This window comes from Ischnura elegans, chromosome 3 (assembly GCF_921293095.1).
Source record: "Ischnura elegans chromosome 3, ioIscEleg1.1, whole genome shotgun sequence".
NCBI lineage: Eukaryota > Metazoa > Arthropoda > Insecta > Odonata > Coenagrionidae > Ischnura > Ischnura elegans.
The window spans coordinates 52846902-52865255 of NC_060248.1; the positions used below are offsets into that span (position 1 = coordinate 52846902).

The 18354-nt window shown below is 39.1% G+C and overlaps 1 protein-coding gene across 4 annotated transcripts in view; it reads left to right on the top strand.

Annotated features, from left to right (window-relative positions):
• Positions 1–18354, top strand: part of LOC124155803 — a 46130-nt gene that overhangs the window by 20021 nt on the left and 7755 nt on the right. For all 4 annotated transcript variants that reach the window (XM_046529921.1, XM_046529919.1, XM_046529922.1 and 1 more), the window contains 8 exons: positions 432–698; positions 1089–1306; positions 3362–3873; positions 4823–4883; positions 5024–5152; positions 11526–11827; positions 14126–15093; positions 16040–16600. In XM_046529921.1, coding sequence (XP_046385877.1) covers positions 432–698; positions 1089–1306; positions 3362–3873; positions 4823–4883; positions 5024–5152; positions 11526–11827; positions 14126–15093; positions 16040–16600 — 3018 coding nt within the window. The remainder of the gene's footprint in view (positions 1–431; positions 699–1088; positions 1307–3361; positions 3874–4822; positions 4884–5023; positions 5153–11525; positions 11828–14125; positions 15094–16039; positions 16601–18354) is intronic.

Sequence of the window (18354 nt, forward strand, 5' to 3'; positions counted from 1 at the left end):
TTGTGCCCAGATTAGGGAGGGCGTTTTTCCCCTAGAATATTTACACAGACTAAGACGTATGCAGTCTTGGAATGAAAGGGATGCAGTGCTTTGATACCTAATGCAATGAAAGTCGTTAATGAAGACATTTCAGCAACAAGTCCATTTCTGTGTTAATATTTTTGGCAGTGTAATGTTCACTTGCCTTTTCAAGTGCATTACTTTCACATACATTTATTTAAAATATGAACAAATAATTATGTTGATTTATATTTTTCTATAAAAAATATGTAGTAACATATGAAATATCATTTCTTAAATGCATTAGTTTAAGTTTGCATTCTCTCTTTTGTTGAAACACCTCTAAGAGTAATGTATAGTAATATTTTATAAATTAGCTATGCATTGCAGCTAATGTCTACGTTATCTTTTTTCATCCTTTCCATTGGTAGTTGGAGGAGGAAATAGAGAAGTTATGTGCATCAGGATTAAAAAATCGTGCTCATACTTTAACTCTGTGTCGCTTAATGGTGAGAGCAGAAGAACGTGGAGCCCGTAGCAGGCTGCTGGCTCTACTGAGGAATGGTGAACAGGCATGCCGAAGGTTATTCCTGGATTATCATGGTCTGCGCTTGGTTTGGAGTTGGATGATAGACATGGGAAGTGGAGTATCCCCAAATGCCATGGACTGGGAAGATACATTGAGCCTTCGGTTTGAGGTATGTGCTCTAGCCTTGGGCATCTCAGTGAAATCTTGCTAAATCTAATAGGTATTAATTGTACTGTTTTTGCCTTGACTTCATAACAGAAATTGTAGTGCAGTGAAGATAACGAAAGAAGTAATAATCTGGATTGGAGTTCACTGCTTAGGGAAAATAATTGGGGAGAAAACGTAGCTGGTGATTTGTCATTTATTTAAAAGATAATTTTGCTAATAAGGAAAGTTTTCAAATAGTTTATTTAATAAATATGATTTTTTTGTGGATATGGTTGTTCAAAAAATCCTTACGTTATGTTTGTTGAGTTGCCTTAAGCATGGTGATTACCTTTATTTAGATCACTCAGTTTTACAAAATTCAATTTTTTTTTGGCTTATTTCACTCTTGCAGATCTTGGAGACTTTGGCGCAGCTCCCCATTTCAAATAAGACAATGCTGCAGGACAGCAAAGTCTTAAGTGTGGTGCAGCGTTGGTTATCACAGCCTCTCCCACCCCTCCCAGTACTGAACTCAGCAAATTCCACTCCTTCTCCTAGTCCAGCAACTTCCCCTCCGCCTCGTCAGAATTCTAGTGTTAATGGAAAGGAGCTGAACAGGACCAAAGAAAGGTCAGTGATTTATTTTTCTATCCTATAATTTAGTGCACTTTTTACTCTTCAGATAAAAATAATGAGTGCTTCCTGCTTGTTTGTTTGTTTCATTTCTTGTTTGCATTTTTGACCATGTCAATGTAGTTAAGTACAGTGGAACTTAGTACGTTTCCCTTTAGCACATTTTCCACCTAAACACAGAGATTTCTCTTGGTCTCAGTACCATCGAGACAAAATACAGGTAAAATTATTAGGTTAGTACGTTTTAAATAGTGGCGCTTTCCTGGATAGTGCACTCAATCACTTGCCATGGCGCAACCCGCAAGTCATTTCCTTATATCTTCTGAAGGTGTTTTAACTTTTGAAGTCTTATTATTTAGAAGAAAGTTGTTTTATTATTATCTGTCATATATCTTCCTACTTTCATCCCACACCTCTCTTTCTACAACCATGATGCATCTAAATGCATTTCTGAATGTGAGGGGTACGTGTGTCATTGCTTGACAAGTGTTGTGGGAGCAGAAAATGCTTTGGATCTCAACACAAAGCTTGACGCAAAAATACTTTATCTCGTCACTGGAATTAAAAGGTAGATTATATTGGATAAAGTTTAAAGTGAATTTAAATTGTAAAATATAAATAAGTGCATTATTAAGCGTCATATCAATATCGATATATCGATCATTTTAACAATGGATATGGTTTCGTTTCAAGAACAAATGCGGAAGGCGGTTGCCGTGATTACTGGTAAATAAAGTTTAACCAATTTTTATGATGTTTTAAAACAACCAAATGATATACTCAGAGTTATTGTCATATTTTCAGAGTAAGCTGTGAGGAAAAAGAAATTACTTAGCTCAACTTGTAAAACATATACATGATAAATCACGGAAGAATGATGCCGTTATGTAATTGTCTCAGGGCAATGTATGAAACATTGTGAATTTCATTGACATGGTACTTTTTCTGCTATCCAGTTCTCATTTTCTTGATTTTCAATGCGAAAAGAGCTCAAAAAGGCGATCCTACTTCCGAAAGTAATTGTAATTATGACGACTTTTCCACTGAGTGCTATTACCCCAATCGCTATAATCTACTTGCCTGGTTAGCATGTTTTCCTGGATAGTGCTTTCATTTTTTGTTGTCCGTTCAGAAATGCACTAAACAAGTTCTACTGTAATTGAGAAATAAATATAAGAGTTAGTTCATAAATAATGAATAAATGATAGATGAGAAATAATGATGTAAATTTTCATATTTAATTCTGGCAGAGTAAAATGGGTACTGTGAAATATGAAGAGTTATTTAAAACATTATCATTTGAAAATTCTCAAGGTTGAGTCCATTCCCTGTGTATCCCATGTCAATCATATTCACTCATTAAATTTTTAGACTTATAAAATCCATTTTTAATGTTATGAGTGCCATAATTAACCCTCTGGACTGAGCTGTATTCTGCATGGATCACATACTTGAAAAATTTTTTTAAATAAAAAATAATTTTCTGGTGTTAGTGATAATTAAGCCATGTGAACAGCCTTATCATTAGATTTTAGTGTCAAAAGCAGGAGCAAAATAATATACATTTAGATACTGTATTAATGAAAACAGGGATAAGGTCTCCAAAGGACCGGCGTATCAATCAACTTTCTAGACTGATTTTTTGCCACTTTGTAAAGGTTTATAACTAACTATGTAATTTATCATTAGAAATTTATATTACTTTTCATTCAACCAAATGATATTTTTATGCAAATTTGTCATTATTGTTTAGCCATTATTATTATTTACTTCTATTACCAAGGTTTTTTTTATTTTCTTGATTTTCATGAGTTAAAAGTGGTCAGAAAAGTGTATAACCATGGGGCTTGATTTTTTCATGATCCAATTGCATTTTTCAACCATTTCTATATTCAATTTTAATGAAACACTGATGAAAACCTGTAGCACATAACTAAAATACTCTTAATGGAAATGAAAGATAAGTCCTTGTTGAGCTTTATAACAGAAGATCCTATGAGAGATAGATTACAGTCCACACCCAATAATGTTAGTGATTGTATTCCTCCCTAGGTTGCCGTTAGGCGAGGAAGATGTCCCAAATGATCTCGAGTCAACAAGGCCCAAGGGGGATGTGGACGAGAAGGCTGGTGAAGGAGCGACTACCCTTAATCTGGAGAACGAGAAGCAAGTGGTGGATGCGGAGGGCAACAAGGAGAACGAGGAGAAGGGGAAGTTGGGTGGTAAAGAGGGAGGTTGGCAAGGGCAGAGGAACAGTCGGAGGAAGGCTCAGGTCCTGGCTGGTGGTGAGGATGGGACTGAGGAAGTGGAGGAGGAAGAAGTGGAGGAAGATGAAGACGAGGAGGAGGAAGAGGAGCTGGAGGAGGAGGAGAGTGTGAGGGGTGTGAGTGAGGATAAGGCTGTGACAGGAGAGGGTGGGAAAGTTGAGGACCGAGAGGAGCGTCAGAGGATGCTGTCGGAAATAGCATCATCCCTCTTGCAGGGCTGGAGCTCCCTCAAGGAAGTATTCAGGATACCAAAGAAGGAGAGGATCGAGCAGATGAAGGAGCATGAGAGAGAGGCAGGTGAGTCACGGTCTTCCAGTGTCTCACTGAGGCATATTCATGAATTTTTTTGAGTCGTTTTGCTCGGGTCTGAACAGTATGGTGTTTTAGAAGTGGCGGTGTAAGAATAAAATCTTGAAAACCAGTTTTTCCTTAGGGAATGTTAAGCATTAGTGAGGAGGAGGATGTGTGTTTACTTGTCAGAAGACAGATACTGAAATTAAAATGTGGGTGACTAACTTTAACTGACACTGAGATTTTCAATGCTTAAATTGATGACCATTAGCAGTTTCCCTTTACTCATCCAGTGGAGCTATGATGATCCAATGTTCAAGTTATTGCTTTTTGTTTTATCGATCTATCATTTTATGTTCTTGGTTTTAACATTGTGCTTCTTATTTTCTGAATGAAGTGAAAGTTTCAACCAACAACCACAAGAGTTGAATGGCGATAATGTCACCTAAGATGCAGATAAACTAGAAAGTTATCTTAAAAAAAAGATCTTTTTATATCTTTATCAGTCTTTCAAAAAGGTTTTGCGTAAGAATTAAAATTTTTACCTGATTTGGATCTAATCCATTCCTTTTGGCCTCGGTTATTGACTGTAGTGCTAAACAGATGTTCACTATAAACAGAATTGTTGGAACACAAAGATATTGTGTTGCCATCTGGTCAAACCTTTTGAAGGGGCTCATAGGCTCAGTAATGGCCTACATCTTCGGAAAATCTTGGATTTGTTGTGACCTCCCTGATGTATCTCTTACTCGTACAAAGACTGGGTACAGAAACTAACCAATTCCTTAAAAAACTGTAGGTAGGAAATTTAAGTGAAAACCTTGTGTAAAAAATTATGCAATTTTGATTGAAACAAGTGAAGTGCATGTATGCATACATTAGTTCATGGTAAGTTTTGGCAGGTGGTGGCATTAATTCAGTGACTTTTTAATGTTCTTCCGATCTACATTTTCAGATCGAGGGTACAAGGAATATTTGGACAAAGAAGGACATCATAATAAGCAGTCGTATGACAGGTTAGTAAAATCTCCTCTTGCAAAATATTTAATTTTTTGTGTGAGTTTTAGAATACTAATTATGAATGGTATCAATGCATGCTTGTATAATTTTAGTACGTCAGTTTCCAATTATTAATCCACTACTTCTTTTGAAATAGGCATTGGAGGTTGGACAGATTTAGAAGTGGTGATCACCATGACAAGAGGGAGAGGAAAAGAGGCCGAGGTAGTATTGATTCAACTGGCACTGACAGACCCGCCAAGAAAAAGCCATTGCTTGCAGACAGGTAAACATTTCCAAATCACCTCTTATCTGTTCTACTGTGTTATCCTAGTTTTGTCCATCTGATTTTGTTTTACCATAGGCTGTACAGTGTACATATTGTCAATCAAAGATGAAAACTCCGATGCTGTGTGAATTGTGACCCTAGTTGGTAATCACTTTGCCATTCAATGATATGTATTGCCTCAATTTTCTGTTATTCTTGAGTGCTGAGGCTTTCGTGAGAGGTGGCCATTATTATTGCAATTAGCAGTAGCATTGCTTTTCGAAATTGGATGCATAAAAATGTGGATTAACTCACATGCTTAATTTGCACATCCTATATTATCACATGTTTGCCATGGACAGTTATAATTTTCTGAAAAGTTAGCAAAACAGTATGAGTCTTAATATCTAAGAATTTTACTGTACTAAGTAGCTCACATTCTGCCTCCATGAAAAGAACTTTCATATCCTCAGCTTTTCTGAACCCAGTCACTTTGCTAATTAAGGAATGTACAGTAAAACCCCTCTTTTACACTTTTGACGGGGACAAGGAAAAAAAGTGTAAATTGCGGGAAAGTGTGAAATCGAGGTTAGGCACAATTTAATGAAAAATAACCCCTTTAAATATAGTTAAATGTTCTATTTTTCTTATGAATCATGTTCTAAATGAATAGTAAGTATAAAACCTTTAATTATGATAACAAAAAATTCTTTATTAGTACTGAACTCTCAGTGAGGTAGATCATATTTTCTGATCAGATTTTTAGGTCATATTTTCTGATTTCATAGATCAGTCTTTAAAATGTTCTTCATCAGCTTTTTTAAACAATTTGCGATTTCTCCCTCATCAACTTCTTTCCATGATTGTGCTACATAGTGTAGTGCATCTAAAACTGATACTTTGAAGCTCTTAGGGTCCCTCTCACTGTCCATTAGATTAATTGCTTTTCTCACTAGAATCCTTTGGTAGTTGGATTTGAATACATGGATTATCCCTAAATCTAATGGCTGTAATTGGCTGGTACAATTTGGTGGGAAGAACACCAGTTTTATATTCCTCAAATTCATATTTTTTGGGTGGGCTGGGCATTGGTCTAAAAATACTACAATTTTTCGGTTTTGTCCACCCATATTGGCATCTAGAGCCTGCATTTGTTCCTGAAAGAAATGTAACGTTATCCAAGCTTTGGTATTACAGTAAACTCTTGATTTTACGAAGTCAGTGGGACCGGAAAATTGGCACTTCGTAAAATCGAGTTTCGTAAATTCAAACCTTTTTCGTAAGTAACGAAAAAAATGTTCGCTTTTGTTTCTTCCGCCGTTTTTTGTCTTTAGTGGTCTTATTTAAATGTTTTCGGTGGTTATTCTCGGTATAATTCATAGAAAAGGGTTTTTGCTATTGATTTATGATGTGAAAAATCGTTAAATAATTATACCACCATAAAATTCCCATTTCTTGTTCATACTTCAACATCAACGATCGCTAAAGAAATTCCCGACCAGTTTAGAAAACGTAATCAAATAATGAATTGCAATGTTTATTATAAGAATTAACAGTAATAAATTTGTGGTTAGGAGCCAATAGCTACTATTAAGTATGCAAAAGAAAGATATTTGTTTCTGACACCCACGGAATTTTAGCGGCTGCCGGCCTAACCGCCATTTATGTCGCCCTCTATCGCTCAGTGACGAGAAAAAAAGAAAAACAAGGGTCTTAGCCCGTTTCCAAAATAACCTTCGCAAGTTAATATTTCGAGTTACTTCGTATTTTCAGTAGAATGTGCTCTATTTTCACTGAGATTCAATTACGATCATAAATAACGTAGGATGTGATTATCTTCTGGCGAATATTTGAAGTAAATTCTGTTTGAGTTCTCTGTCCGACTACTGTGTTCCATCATCTTCGCAGACGTTGCCATAAAAGACTTAATTCTTCATCAGTACTGTATTCTTCTTACCGGGTGTGAGGTGACCTGTTCATATAGTATGTTTCTCTCCTTTTATGCCGACAGGAGCAAGGTTCCAACCGGAAAACGACAGGAGAAACATCTTACAGTATCGGAGAAATATAGATAGAAACGTTATTATCCACATTGATTGTTTTCCTACAAGAGACGTTTTATCATTTCTCAACGTGGTTAAGTATTGGTTCGCTAGCGTGAATTCCCAAAAAATGACACGCAAAAACCTGTACCGTCACCTCATTTAGTTTTCGTGTTCCTTTCTCCGCCGTATTGAAAGTTAGGCAAAGGATCATTGACATAGAGAAAAGATTTTCTTAGTTTTAGCACTAAAAAATAGTCGCGCCATAATCGTAAATAAATATAGTGTGGAAAGAGCAAAGAAATTAATTTCAATTGAAAAGTCAGCTGAGAAGAAGAGAGACAATTATAAGTGCGGCACCATTTTCCCGATAGTGGAAGATACTTCTTCCGCCTCTCTCTGGTTAATAACTTCCCCCCGTTGCAGGTAAAGATGAACCATGCCCTTCTCCACAATCAGGGAACGTTCCCAGTGGGTGGGGTGAATAAGAGTGGGATGGGGATTGCCTGAGGGAAGAAGTGTGGTCAGCAGGAGGACTGGTGAAGGGGGCAGGACAAAGAAGGGTGGGGAAATGGCCTTCAGCTCTGCCTCAGTCTACTTTTGGGGGCCGTATTTTTTTGCGACGCACACAAGCTCAGTCTCCTTAGGGAGGGAGTGAATGGGAAATGCTGGGGAAGGAAGGGTTTGGGATGCGTAAGGTGGGTGTCAGCAAGATCAGCCAAAGGCGGCAGGAGGGAAGGGACGGCTTTGGAAAGACAGAACCCCAGCATGGGAGAACAGGGAAGCGCGTGAGAAGAAAGTTCATGGTTAGACTTGGAAGTGCGTCTTCATTACGAGAAGCCTGAAATATAAATTGGCGGTAAATAGAGCCCAGTACTTAAGATATTTAAGTTGTTCATTCACAAAGGCCAATATATACACGAAAAGATATTATGGCGCGGATTGCATGTATCAACGTCCATTTCGGGATGTTATTAATTTCTGTTCCCATGTATAAAAGTAGCAAATAGATTTTAAAGAATGATAATCATGAATAAAAATATCTAAATCGATATCCAAACGCACATGAGCAAAATAGATGAATGTATACATACCGATCCATCGCAAGTAATACCGCTCAAACTTCTTCCGGTATAGGACTTTAAAATCCTGGATAATGCCTTGGTCCAAGGGCTGGGACTTGCTAGTCGAGTTCGGGGGTAAAAAGAGGACTCGAACTTTAGCCAATTTTAGATCTTCCACGTATTTATGAACGGTGGCATTATCCATTATTAAAACAATTTTGCTGTTCTCTCCAGCAATTTTTCTCTGTAGACGTATAACCGTTTGCTGGAAAATTTCTCGGGTCATCCAGCTGTTTTAATTTGCATGGTAAAAAACGGGGAGGGCTTCCAATTTTACATGTTTTAAGCACCGTGGCCTTTCAAATTTCCCAATGACAACGGGCTTATTTTGTCCGTGCCCGTTTGGTTGACGCACAGCCCCACAGTAACACGCACTTTACTCTTTTTCCCCCATGGCACCTTTGCCCTTTTAAACCCAGGGTTGCGTCAGGTAATGCATTAAAAAATAGCCCAGTTTCAGGGGCCAGCGAGGGTGAGCTGGTCGAGGAAAGGGTCCCGGATTAGGGACCCTTCGAAGTGCTTCGGCGAAAAGTAGTCAAGTAGTCTTCGAAGTACGTTCACAGCAGTGCAAAGGGTTAATTAGGGGTGTACGAAATACTCCGCGCGACCTTCCTGACATGTTAAACTACGAATTATTGTCGATGCTATGTTTACGAACAGGCACGTAAATAGGGGCATAATGTCAGCCGCGATATTTTAACTGAACTCCTACTCCCCCTAAATTCCTACAGTGAGGTTTTTGGCGACCCATTTCTCTCCAAAGTTGCATTATCATTTACGATTTCGCACTTTTGATGGACCACAGTTGGAAGCGCTGATTTTTTAGCTACTTACACCGGCGTAACTAGTTTTGTTGACAAATTTTTCGCCGTAGTTCGTATAAACGAATGCCATTTGCTCCTAGGGACCGAGCCGAGGTTCGTAAATTCAAAAAATTTCGTATAATCGAAACTTCGTATAATCGAATAGCGCCATGTATTTAGCATAGGCTTTTCACCGGGACCGCAATATCACTTCGTATAATCGAAAACTTCGTAAAATCCTGCTTCGTAAAATCAAGAGTTTACTGTAGCACCATAGGTTGTGGGATATGTCTTGATATTTTTAAAACATCTGGGATTTTGGATTTTCCAATAACAAATGGCCTTAACTTTTCACTACCATTAGCATTAGCACCTAACAATACTGTTAAACAAGCTTTGCTATGCTTTCCACTAGGGCAAGATTCACCTCTAAAGTCTTACAGGGACGTGTATTGAAAAAAGGCCCGTCTCATCTAAATTGAAAATGTCTTTTGGAGCATACCCTTCTATATGCTCACTTAAACAATGTTCCTTCCACTGTGCCACTGTTAGGGGATCAACACTATTGGACTCATCACAAATTGTTTTGTATTCAACATTATGCCTAGTCTTAAACCCGCTTAACCATCCGTTTGAAGCCTTGAAGTCTTCAATACCCAGCCTCATTGCCACATGTTGCGCTTTTTCCTTTAGAATAACTCCGCTGATGGGTATGTTCGAGGATCTAGTGTACTGAAACCATTCTTTTAAAATTTCTTCTAGTCTAACATATTTCGAGTACTTAACATATTTTCGCCTCTTTGCACTGGGTCTGCATTCCACCACACTGGTTTCTATCTTTTTGCGAGTTTTAACAACAGTGTTTAACGTGGACACTGGAATCCCAGGCTCTTTGGCAATGCAAACGCGTGAGCCTATATGTGAGTCAACTCTTCCCAAAATTTTAATTTTATCTTCTATTGAAAAAGTTTTCCTCTCTCGTTTCTGGGCCATTCCGTATTTGTTTCGCGTTTATTGACGCTGTCACAAAAAGAGCAGGGAAAAAGAGATTACGATTAAAACGACTTTAAAATTGATCGACGAACTTGGTAATAATGTACACGAAGGAGAACACCCAGTGCGTGGATCATCACGAGAACGACCACGAATGTAAACATAGCGTCTATTTTCGTAACTACGATGCTTACAAGTGAAGTGGAAAACCTGCAATATTTACCACCAACAAATGGAATGAAATTTAAACGTCGCAAACAACTTATCTCCAGGAAATCCCGCAATCATAAATACTCTAATAGTAATATAAACTCTATGCCCGCGATAGTGGTCAGAAACAGATGAAGAAGGAATTATTGTAGTATTTCAAAGAGGCCGTATTAATGATAGTGGTGCTGGTGACAGGTATGCCAAAAAGGCAAGGAGGCTGTAAATACAACTTCCTTTCCTATATTTACAACCTTCTTGGAAAAATGTTATCCCAGGCTCCGATCTCTACTCTTTCTTCTTGATTACGGTGCGCTATCCACCATGTTCCCTTTGGCGGCCTGGCGTAAATAGCGGGTCATTTGAAATTTCGTCAGCGTAAATGCGGGGAAGACTTAACATTGTAGAGATACTTAAATCATCGGGACTTGACGAAAATGTCTCAAATAGCGGGAAAACGTATATTGCGGGGGCATAAAAGCGAGGTTCTACTGTATATCAGTATGTACCGTGAACTGAAACAGAATTTTCTGCTGCTGCTTCCAATTTACTGCCTCCCATAATTTCTATAAAAGTTGGATTCATTGTAAATTTTCCCTTGTTTTGAACATATATACCAGAAGTATTTGTGGTTGGAATATCGATATTTACATCTGAGACCTGTGCCCTGTTCGTTCTTACTGGTGAATAGGTGTGACTTTTCCATCATGTTTACCATCCAGAGTCATTCAGTGCACCTTAAGTAATAACTTCTTTCAATTTATGTCTAGATGTCTTGCTAGAGCCTTCAGAAAAACTTCCCACTTTCAATAGGTCTTAAAAAATTAAGTATAATAAGTGACTTAGTGAATTAAAAAAGCTTGTAACATGTGTCGATCATAGGAAAAGATGTTATTGATATTTGCTGTTTGATGTTTCCTTGCTTAATATATTTTCTATGGTTTTTACTTAGCTAATTTATTTGTAAATTTGTTTTCTCATGAAAACAGCTTATTCTTTTCTAAGGATAGATTTTCTTGTTCGAAGCATTGAAAAACAATTTCTTGGAACTAATCCTGTGGGTTGTCAAGCCAAGGTTAAAACTTTCTTCATAATATTGCTCCAAATCAATTGTTTTTAAGTCCTTATTATTCCAAACACCTTGTTATGGGATGCTAGTTGAACTTAATAGGGTGATCTTGCTGTGGAGAATTTTTACCTAAAAGTTTCTATGTTTTCACAGAAATCCAAACATGACCAAAGCAGAAAGGCGGCATCTGTTTGCCATGAAAGTACAACAAGAGGAGGAGGAGAAGCAAAGGCGTCAGGAGCAGTTGTGGCAACAGCAGCAGCAGATGCAGCAAGCTGCCCTGGTGTACACAGATCCTAACATACCTCCCACCATGTATGATCCTGCCACGGGATATCCTTTGTACTACGATCCTGTTTCTAATGCGTGGGTGCCATATCCTCAGGTGCCACAGCAGCAGCAACAGCCATCTGCCCTCATTCCCATCCCAACTCAGCCCATTATGCCTCATCCCGGTAAGCATCTCATAATAACAAATTGAATAGATGTTGCAAGTCCCACTGGCAGTTTTCAAGTACGTTGGAACACTGAACAGTGGTATTTGCAGAATCTCTTTCATTTTCGATGGATCAGTTCCACCGCATCTCATATGAAACTACCAGTTTCATTCATCACGTAACAGTTGTGCCCTTTGCTCACCAGAATTTTGTTTGTGGTTGTTTATATTTTATGCCCTTTAATTTAATGCCATAATATTTTAAAGAATTAAGTTCCCTAAGGCTGTAGAGCATTCATCCTTTTACAATGATGTTTGTTCTAATACAGTAGAACTTGTTTAGTGCGATTCTGAAGGGACAACAAAAAATGAACGTACTATCCAGGAAAACATGCTAACCAGGCGAGTAGATAATAGCAATTGGGGTAATTGCACTCCGTGGAAATGTCGTCAGATTACAATTACTTTCGGAAGTTCTCGTAGGATCGTGTTGTGACACTAAATGCATGGTAACGCTAGAGGAACTGGACAATCTGTACCAAATATTAAATATTCTTACATTTCTAAGACTTTGGTAATGGATATTCAAGGTGTGAAAACTTTTTTTTTTTTGTGCATTTCAAAGTGATATGGTGGGAAAAACTTGCTAATTTCAATGTGTGGAATTTGCTTAGAATTTCAATGCTTACGTTTGTGTTCTTCGTGAAATCTTTCTTATTGCAGTAGAGCTTTGATCTATCGTTGATCGTTTTCCCACATGCATCGTTCCCCGTTCCTGATCCCAAATGAAATTCCAATCAATGTAATTTTTTCCCATTTCTCTTGTCCCTGAATTATCATACATCAAAATATTATTTTCTCCCATTGATTGTTTAGAAATCAAGATCTCAATGTATTATTTTCCTACATCCATTGTTTGAAAAAATGAAGCCGAGTATTAACAATTTGCCATTTAGTACAAAATACATCAGATACCTAGCATTGTAGCGAAACTCATTTCCTTGCGGTTGAGCTTGTCGGAAATTGATGCAGCATTTTCTTTGAAAAAAGAACATTAGATTAAAATCTATGAGTTATAACATAAATCTCACTTGTCAGTCACTCACAAAGGGATATGTTCTCTAGATGTTTTGTAACCGCCCTGTAGCCATTCAAATTTATCTGCTTATCAGGGGCACCACTAGTTAGAAATGAGTGGGTAAGTTGCCTATTCTTTCGGATTAAAACTTCTGCAGTGCAGTCATATAGTTACACTTTACAGTTGGCTCCACACAAGCAATAGCATCAGTTCCATAGTTAGCCTCATACGAGTGGTTCTGTACTTTCCATAATGTGTTGACTACAAACCAGTGTGTGTTTTTTCAGTGTTTGTTTAGTGAAGTCAGCTTTCATTTCTATTAGTTTTATTTTTGTTTGATTTGTCTTTGGGCTATGGCCCTTCAAAGAAGCAAAGATTGACTGAAGATAATTGAAGAAGTAGAAAATAATCTGGGGAAGAAGAGTGTGGACATTGAAAACCGCCTTGCATGTGGTTGAATGCAGCCCAAATGAACTGGAGATTTTGTGGCACTATGGCATGTTTATTCTGTGGTCACTCGAGGTCAATTGGGAGAGGAAAGGAGTAGTGGAAGTGGAGGAAATGGAAGCAGAGACAAAGGGAATGGATATTCCATGCGTCACTTGCGATCAGCAAGGCACTCGTCTGTGTAGACAATTTGCTGGAGTACATAGTGCAGTGAGAACATGAGTACATTGACATAATCACTGCTAAAAAGATTTGTGGTGGGGAAAGCCATCAATGAGTCCTTTAAGCTATCTAAAATATTAGACCAGGGCATAATTAATAATAAATCGTTTGATTTGCATAAATTATGGCACGCTGTGAATATTGGATCTTATTTATTTACAATTTTCTCATTCGTGCATCTGTGCTCAATTTTCACATCAGACAGGAATCTATTAAAGCAGTATAAATGCTGAGATGGCATGCAAATATTTTCTAGTGGCATGTTCCCTTAGGATATTTGATAGAGATAATAGTTGAACCAAATAAAGTCTGTAGTGTTTTCATTAATTCAAATTTTCCTGTATGCAGCTAAATTTATGTTTGAATCCTTTAAATGATATCAAATTAACTTGCTGAAATCCTGCTTCTCCTGGTCTGCAGGAAACTTGTCAAGTTTTCCCGCATTCATCTTTTCTTCATACATCCTGTTAAAAAAAACGATAGATCGAAGTTTCACAGTACTTGACAAATTTTTTTTTATAGAAATAAGCATAATTTCAGACTTATGAATGGGTTTTATCTCCTTTGCAGATCCGAATGGGATTCCTCACCCAGAAATTGGTGGTTATGAGCCTCACATGCCGAGTCCCCACCCTTCTCCCCACCATTTCCTCCAACCCACGGCTTGCAATTCGTCCCAGCCCCCACCGCCACAACCGCAGCAATCGCCGCTCCTGCCCACCCCCCAGATGCCCCCGCAATCGCAGCCCAGTCCCCTGCTCCCACTCCCGCAGTCCCCCCACCACCACCAGTCATCGCCCATCAACGGCCCCCACCAACCCGTTCAGTCACCCCTCCTCCCTACTCCGAACATCCCCCCACTCCTGCCTACCCCATCGCCCCTGCTTCCCACGCCCTCCCCTCTGCTCCCCGCTCCCCCACACCAGTCGTCTCCCCTTCTCCCTACCCCCCAGATCCCTCCCCAACATCCCCCCCAGCACCACCCCATCTCCTCACCCCTCCTGCCCACCCCTCCACACCCACCGATGCCGCAGCACCAGCCGCAGCTCTCCCCCCACCTACCCGGTCAGCAGCCTCAGATGCAGCCTCCTCACCAGCACCCTCCCGTCATGCCGATGCTTCCCCCACACCAGACTTTGCCCCACCCGCAGCCGCCCCTGCCCCTGCTTCCAGCTCCTCCCCCGCACCCTCAGCCGCCAAATCACCCACCCCAACCAAACCTTGTTCATCCACCACACACGCCTCACCAGCCTCCCCTCCCAAAGTCCCTGCCGCCCCCTCAGAAGGGGTACGAGCATAATGGTCGCTCGACCCCCACGTCCCTCTCGCCCCTAGATATCCCCTTGCCACCTGGTGGGCCACCACAGCCCCAAGTTGGCCCGCATTCGCCGCCTTCGCCATCAGTTTCACCGCAGTTGGCTCCTGCACCTGAGTTTATTCCTTTGCCATCGCAACCTCCACCTCCTCAGTACTCAGTGAATCCAACTGTTTCCACGTCACAGTCTGTGTACACTCATACTGCCCACCACACACAAGAGGTAAGCTAACCATAACATATTATTTTTGTTTTGTATGTACATATTAATTTTAAAGAACTTGTATGTTTGTCTTAAGGGCTGTTTATGCAGTACATCAACTTGTATGAGTTAATGTCTAAATTTATTAACTTGAGAATGAACACGAAAATGTGCCTTGCAACCACCCAACTTACGCGAATGCATGAACGGAGAATAGAACCTGTTCTAATTTGGTTCATGCATTCGTACATGTTCCATTCCGGTCCACAAAAATCATTCGTGCAAACAGACATTAACTTGTACGTGTCATTGCATCGTGTAAACAGGCCTTTAGAATTGAAAACTGGCTGTTATTTGAAATTGAACATTATGAATTGAAATTGAACGTTATGATACATTATGAATATAATTGCAAAGCTGAAATTGTTGCACCAATTATTATATAATTCCGTAGCTTTTAATATTATTTTCAATGAAACTAATGGAATTCATTAAAATGAACGCATTGACTTGGTTATTGTAAAATATCCAAAATTCTCCTATGGCTATGAAATTCATTCAGGCTGAATCTGTTAAGTGACTGCTTATTTTATTTTCATGAATAAAACCACTCACCTGACCACTGTAGTACCATTTAGTTGTATATTAGGTGTAGTGAAACTCAGAATTGTGTATAGTTTGTACGTCCATGGATCAGTATGATTTGTGCTGAGGTGAGGTGTATATGTACATATTTTGTAATTGGTTTTGCTAGTCATACCTCCAATTTTACAATTGTCTCTAAGGATATGAAAGGGAATGAATTATATCTGTGATTTCGAGTATTAAGTCGTTAAAATTCCATATGGAGAAATAACTATCAAGATAATTGGTAAAGGTGGGTAATAACATTTTATTTTCCTGTCAAGAATCATAGTTTTCTGTTTTAGGAGATCATATGTTTTAATTTCTGGTGTTTCTTTTCCAGGCTCCTCTCCCTCATGGAACTCCACCAAGTTTTAACCAGCCGGAGGTACAGAATCCTCCAGTTTCGAATTCGGGACCATCAGCCGTCAGTCAGCCCTTACCAGTTGCTCCTCAAGCCCCGGCAGTGGTCTCCACACCTTCCCAGGCTCCCCCGCCCACGTCAGACCAGATAACTCGCCTCCCGTACCCCCTCGGGGTGGTCGGAGGGGCTTACAATCCCCCTCCACCGCCACCCCCTCCACCCCCACCTGTGCAACTCCCCCCAAAGTGGAAGGCGGCAAAAGACGCCGAGGGGCGGACTTATTACTATCACGTGAAGCTCAGGGTGCCTCAGTGGGAGCCGCCAGCATGGCCCCAAGAAACAGAGTCCAAAGTGCCGACCATTGTGGAGGAGGTTGAGGAGGAGGTGGAGTCAGAGGAGGACGAGGAGGAGGAAGACGAAGAGGAGGAGGAAGAAGAAGAGGAGGAAGAGGTGGAGGAGGAGGAAGAAGAGGAGGAGGAAGTGGAGGAGGCGGCTCCAGCGTACGAGGAGGGCATTTCCAGCTCTGAGGAGGAGGAAGAGGTAAGACCCCTGATATTGGAATTTGACTTCTAGTTCATGACCCAAGTGTGTGGGGAAAATATCAAAGTAGAGCATATAATAATTATCACCATATATTTCTGGGCGTAAGATGGCATAAAAGGACAAAACCTAATTTTTCTCCTTGAAATATAGATTTTAAGCTGCACTCGTCATGTAGGACTTACCCTACTTTCTTGTTTTTATTTATTGCTGGTACAGCATTGCCCTTGCTAATTTAATATGGTCACCATTTATGATGGAGATGCAGATGCATCCTTTTTTGTGCTACCTTGTGCGAGCATTTTTGACAGTTGATTCTGTAGTGCAGCATGAAAGTTTGAAAACCAGAAATATGAGACCACCCCTGACTTTTGAGAAGATTTGCCAGGATTTTAAAAGTCGTCTTATACGCCGGAATGAATGGTATGCTGTCTTTATTCACAATCATATTTTGAAATTCAGTCTAATTTTAAAAATAGGGAAATAATATTCTCCTTTACACATTCATGTTCCACTCAATTTATTATAGATCATGGTTTCGACCCTTTTGTCATTACCAAGTTATTACCTTGATTTTGTCATTTGTCTGCCAGCTTTTGTTGCAGTTTCAGTTTTTTTATATGCTGCCTATTACTAAAGTATTCTGCCTTAGCCTTAAGCATCTGCCCACTCAACAGAGTTCCTGCATAATGTAGCTTGCAAAAGCACTTGAACAAAGCTACTTCTAGCTCTTTGTACTACACATTCCTTAAGTGCTTTTCCTTTAATGGTTTGCCCTTATGCACCAGACAGACTTATCTTCTCTTAGTTTTTTTTTAAGATAAGGGTGAAGAGGAAGATAAATTATACCACTTACCTGCTTCACTTTTCGACAGTATGCTACTTTTATATAGATCTAATATCTTTATTTTCTTGCTTAGACTTGATTTTTTTTGTTTTTTGCCAATGTTCCCCTCTTTGTAATGGTTATGACTTGTTTTCTATTCACCGACACAAGAGTGTATGCTCGACTGCCATGAGAACGAAAGAAGATGAAATGTTCTCAACTTTAAATCATGCTTCATTTTCCTCAGAAGTAACTGTAAAACAGCCAGATGGCAGTTAAAAGCATGCAATTTATACTTGACACTTCTTTTTTTTCGCACAACTTAACACTGCTATTAATTTTATGTCTAGCAGATCGCTAGCAATTATAGTGATTAATCTCTAGTGGTGAATTGTTTTGGTATATTGAATATTTCATAATGGCTGGTGCCTAATTCAAAAAGGCCTGGTGTAAACCATATCTTTTTACATCCAATCATGAGCCAATTGATTTTACATCTGTAATCTCTGGTTTTTGTTGGGGTCGTTCAAGTGGCCATACTTGAACACACATGATTCCACTTTATATGAATAGTTCTGAAAAATGTTTGAAGTTATGAGTTGATATGTATTACTGTCTTGAATTGCATATAGTATGACTTCATGTACTATTAAAGAAAGACTTATCAGTAATGAATTATCAAAGCTCGATGGTTTCAGGCTTAACTTTGTGAAAATCCATTGTAAACAATTAAAGTACCATGCCTTTTTAAATTGTTGATAATGACATATTAGATTGAATACAGTGATGTGACTTCTTCTGTGTGAGGACGTTAAGGGTATAGTTCATTTGAGAATTGTTACTACCAATACGATGTTAAAATTTGCTGTATTACTAAGAATTTTAGCTGCATTACCAAGTCAACTTTCTGTTTTCTTGTAATGTGTAC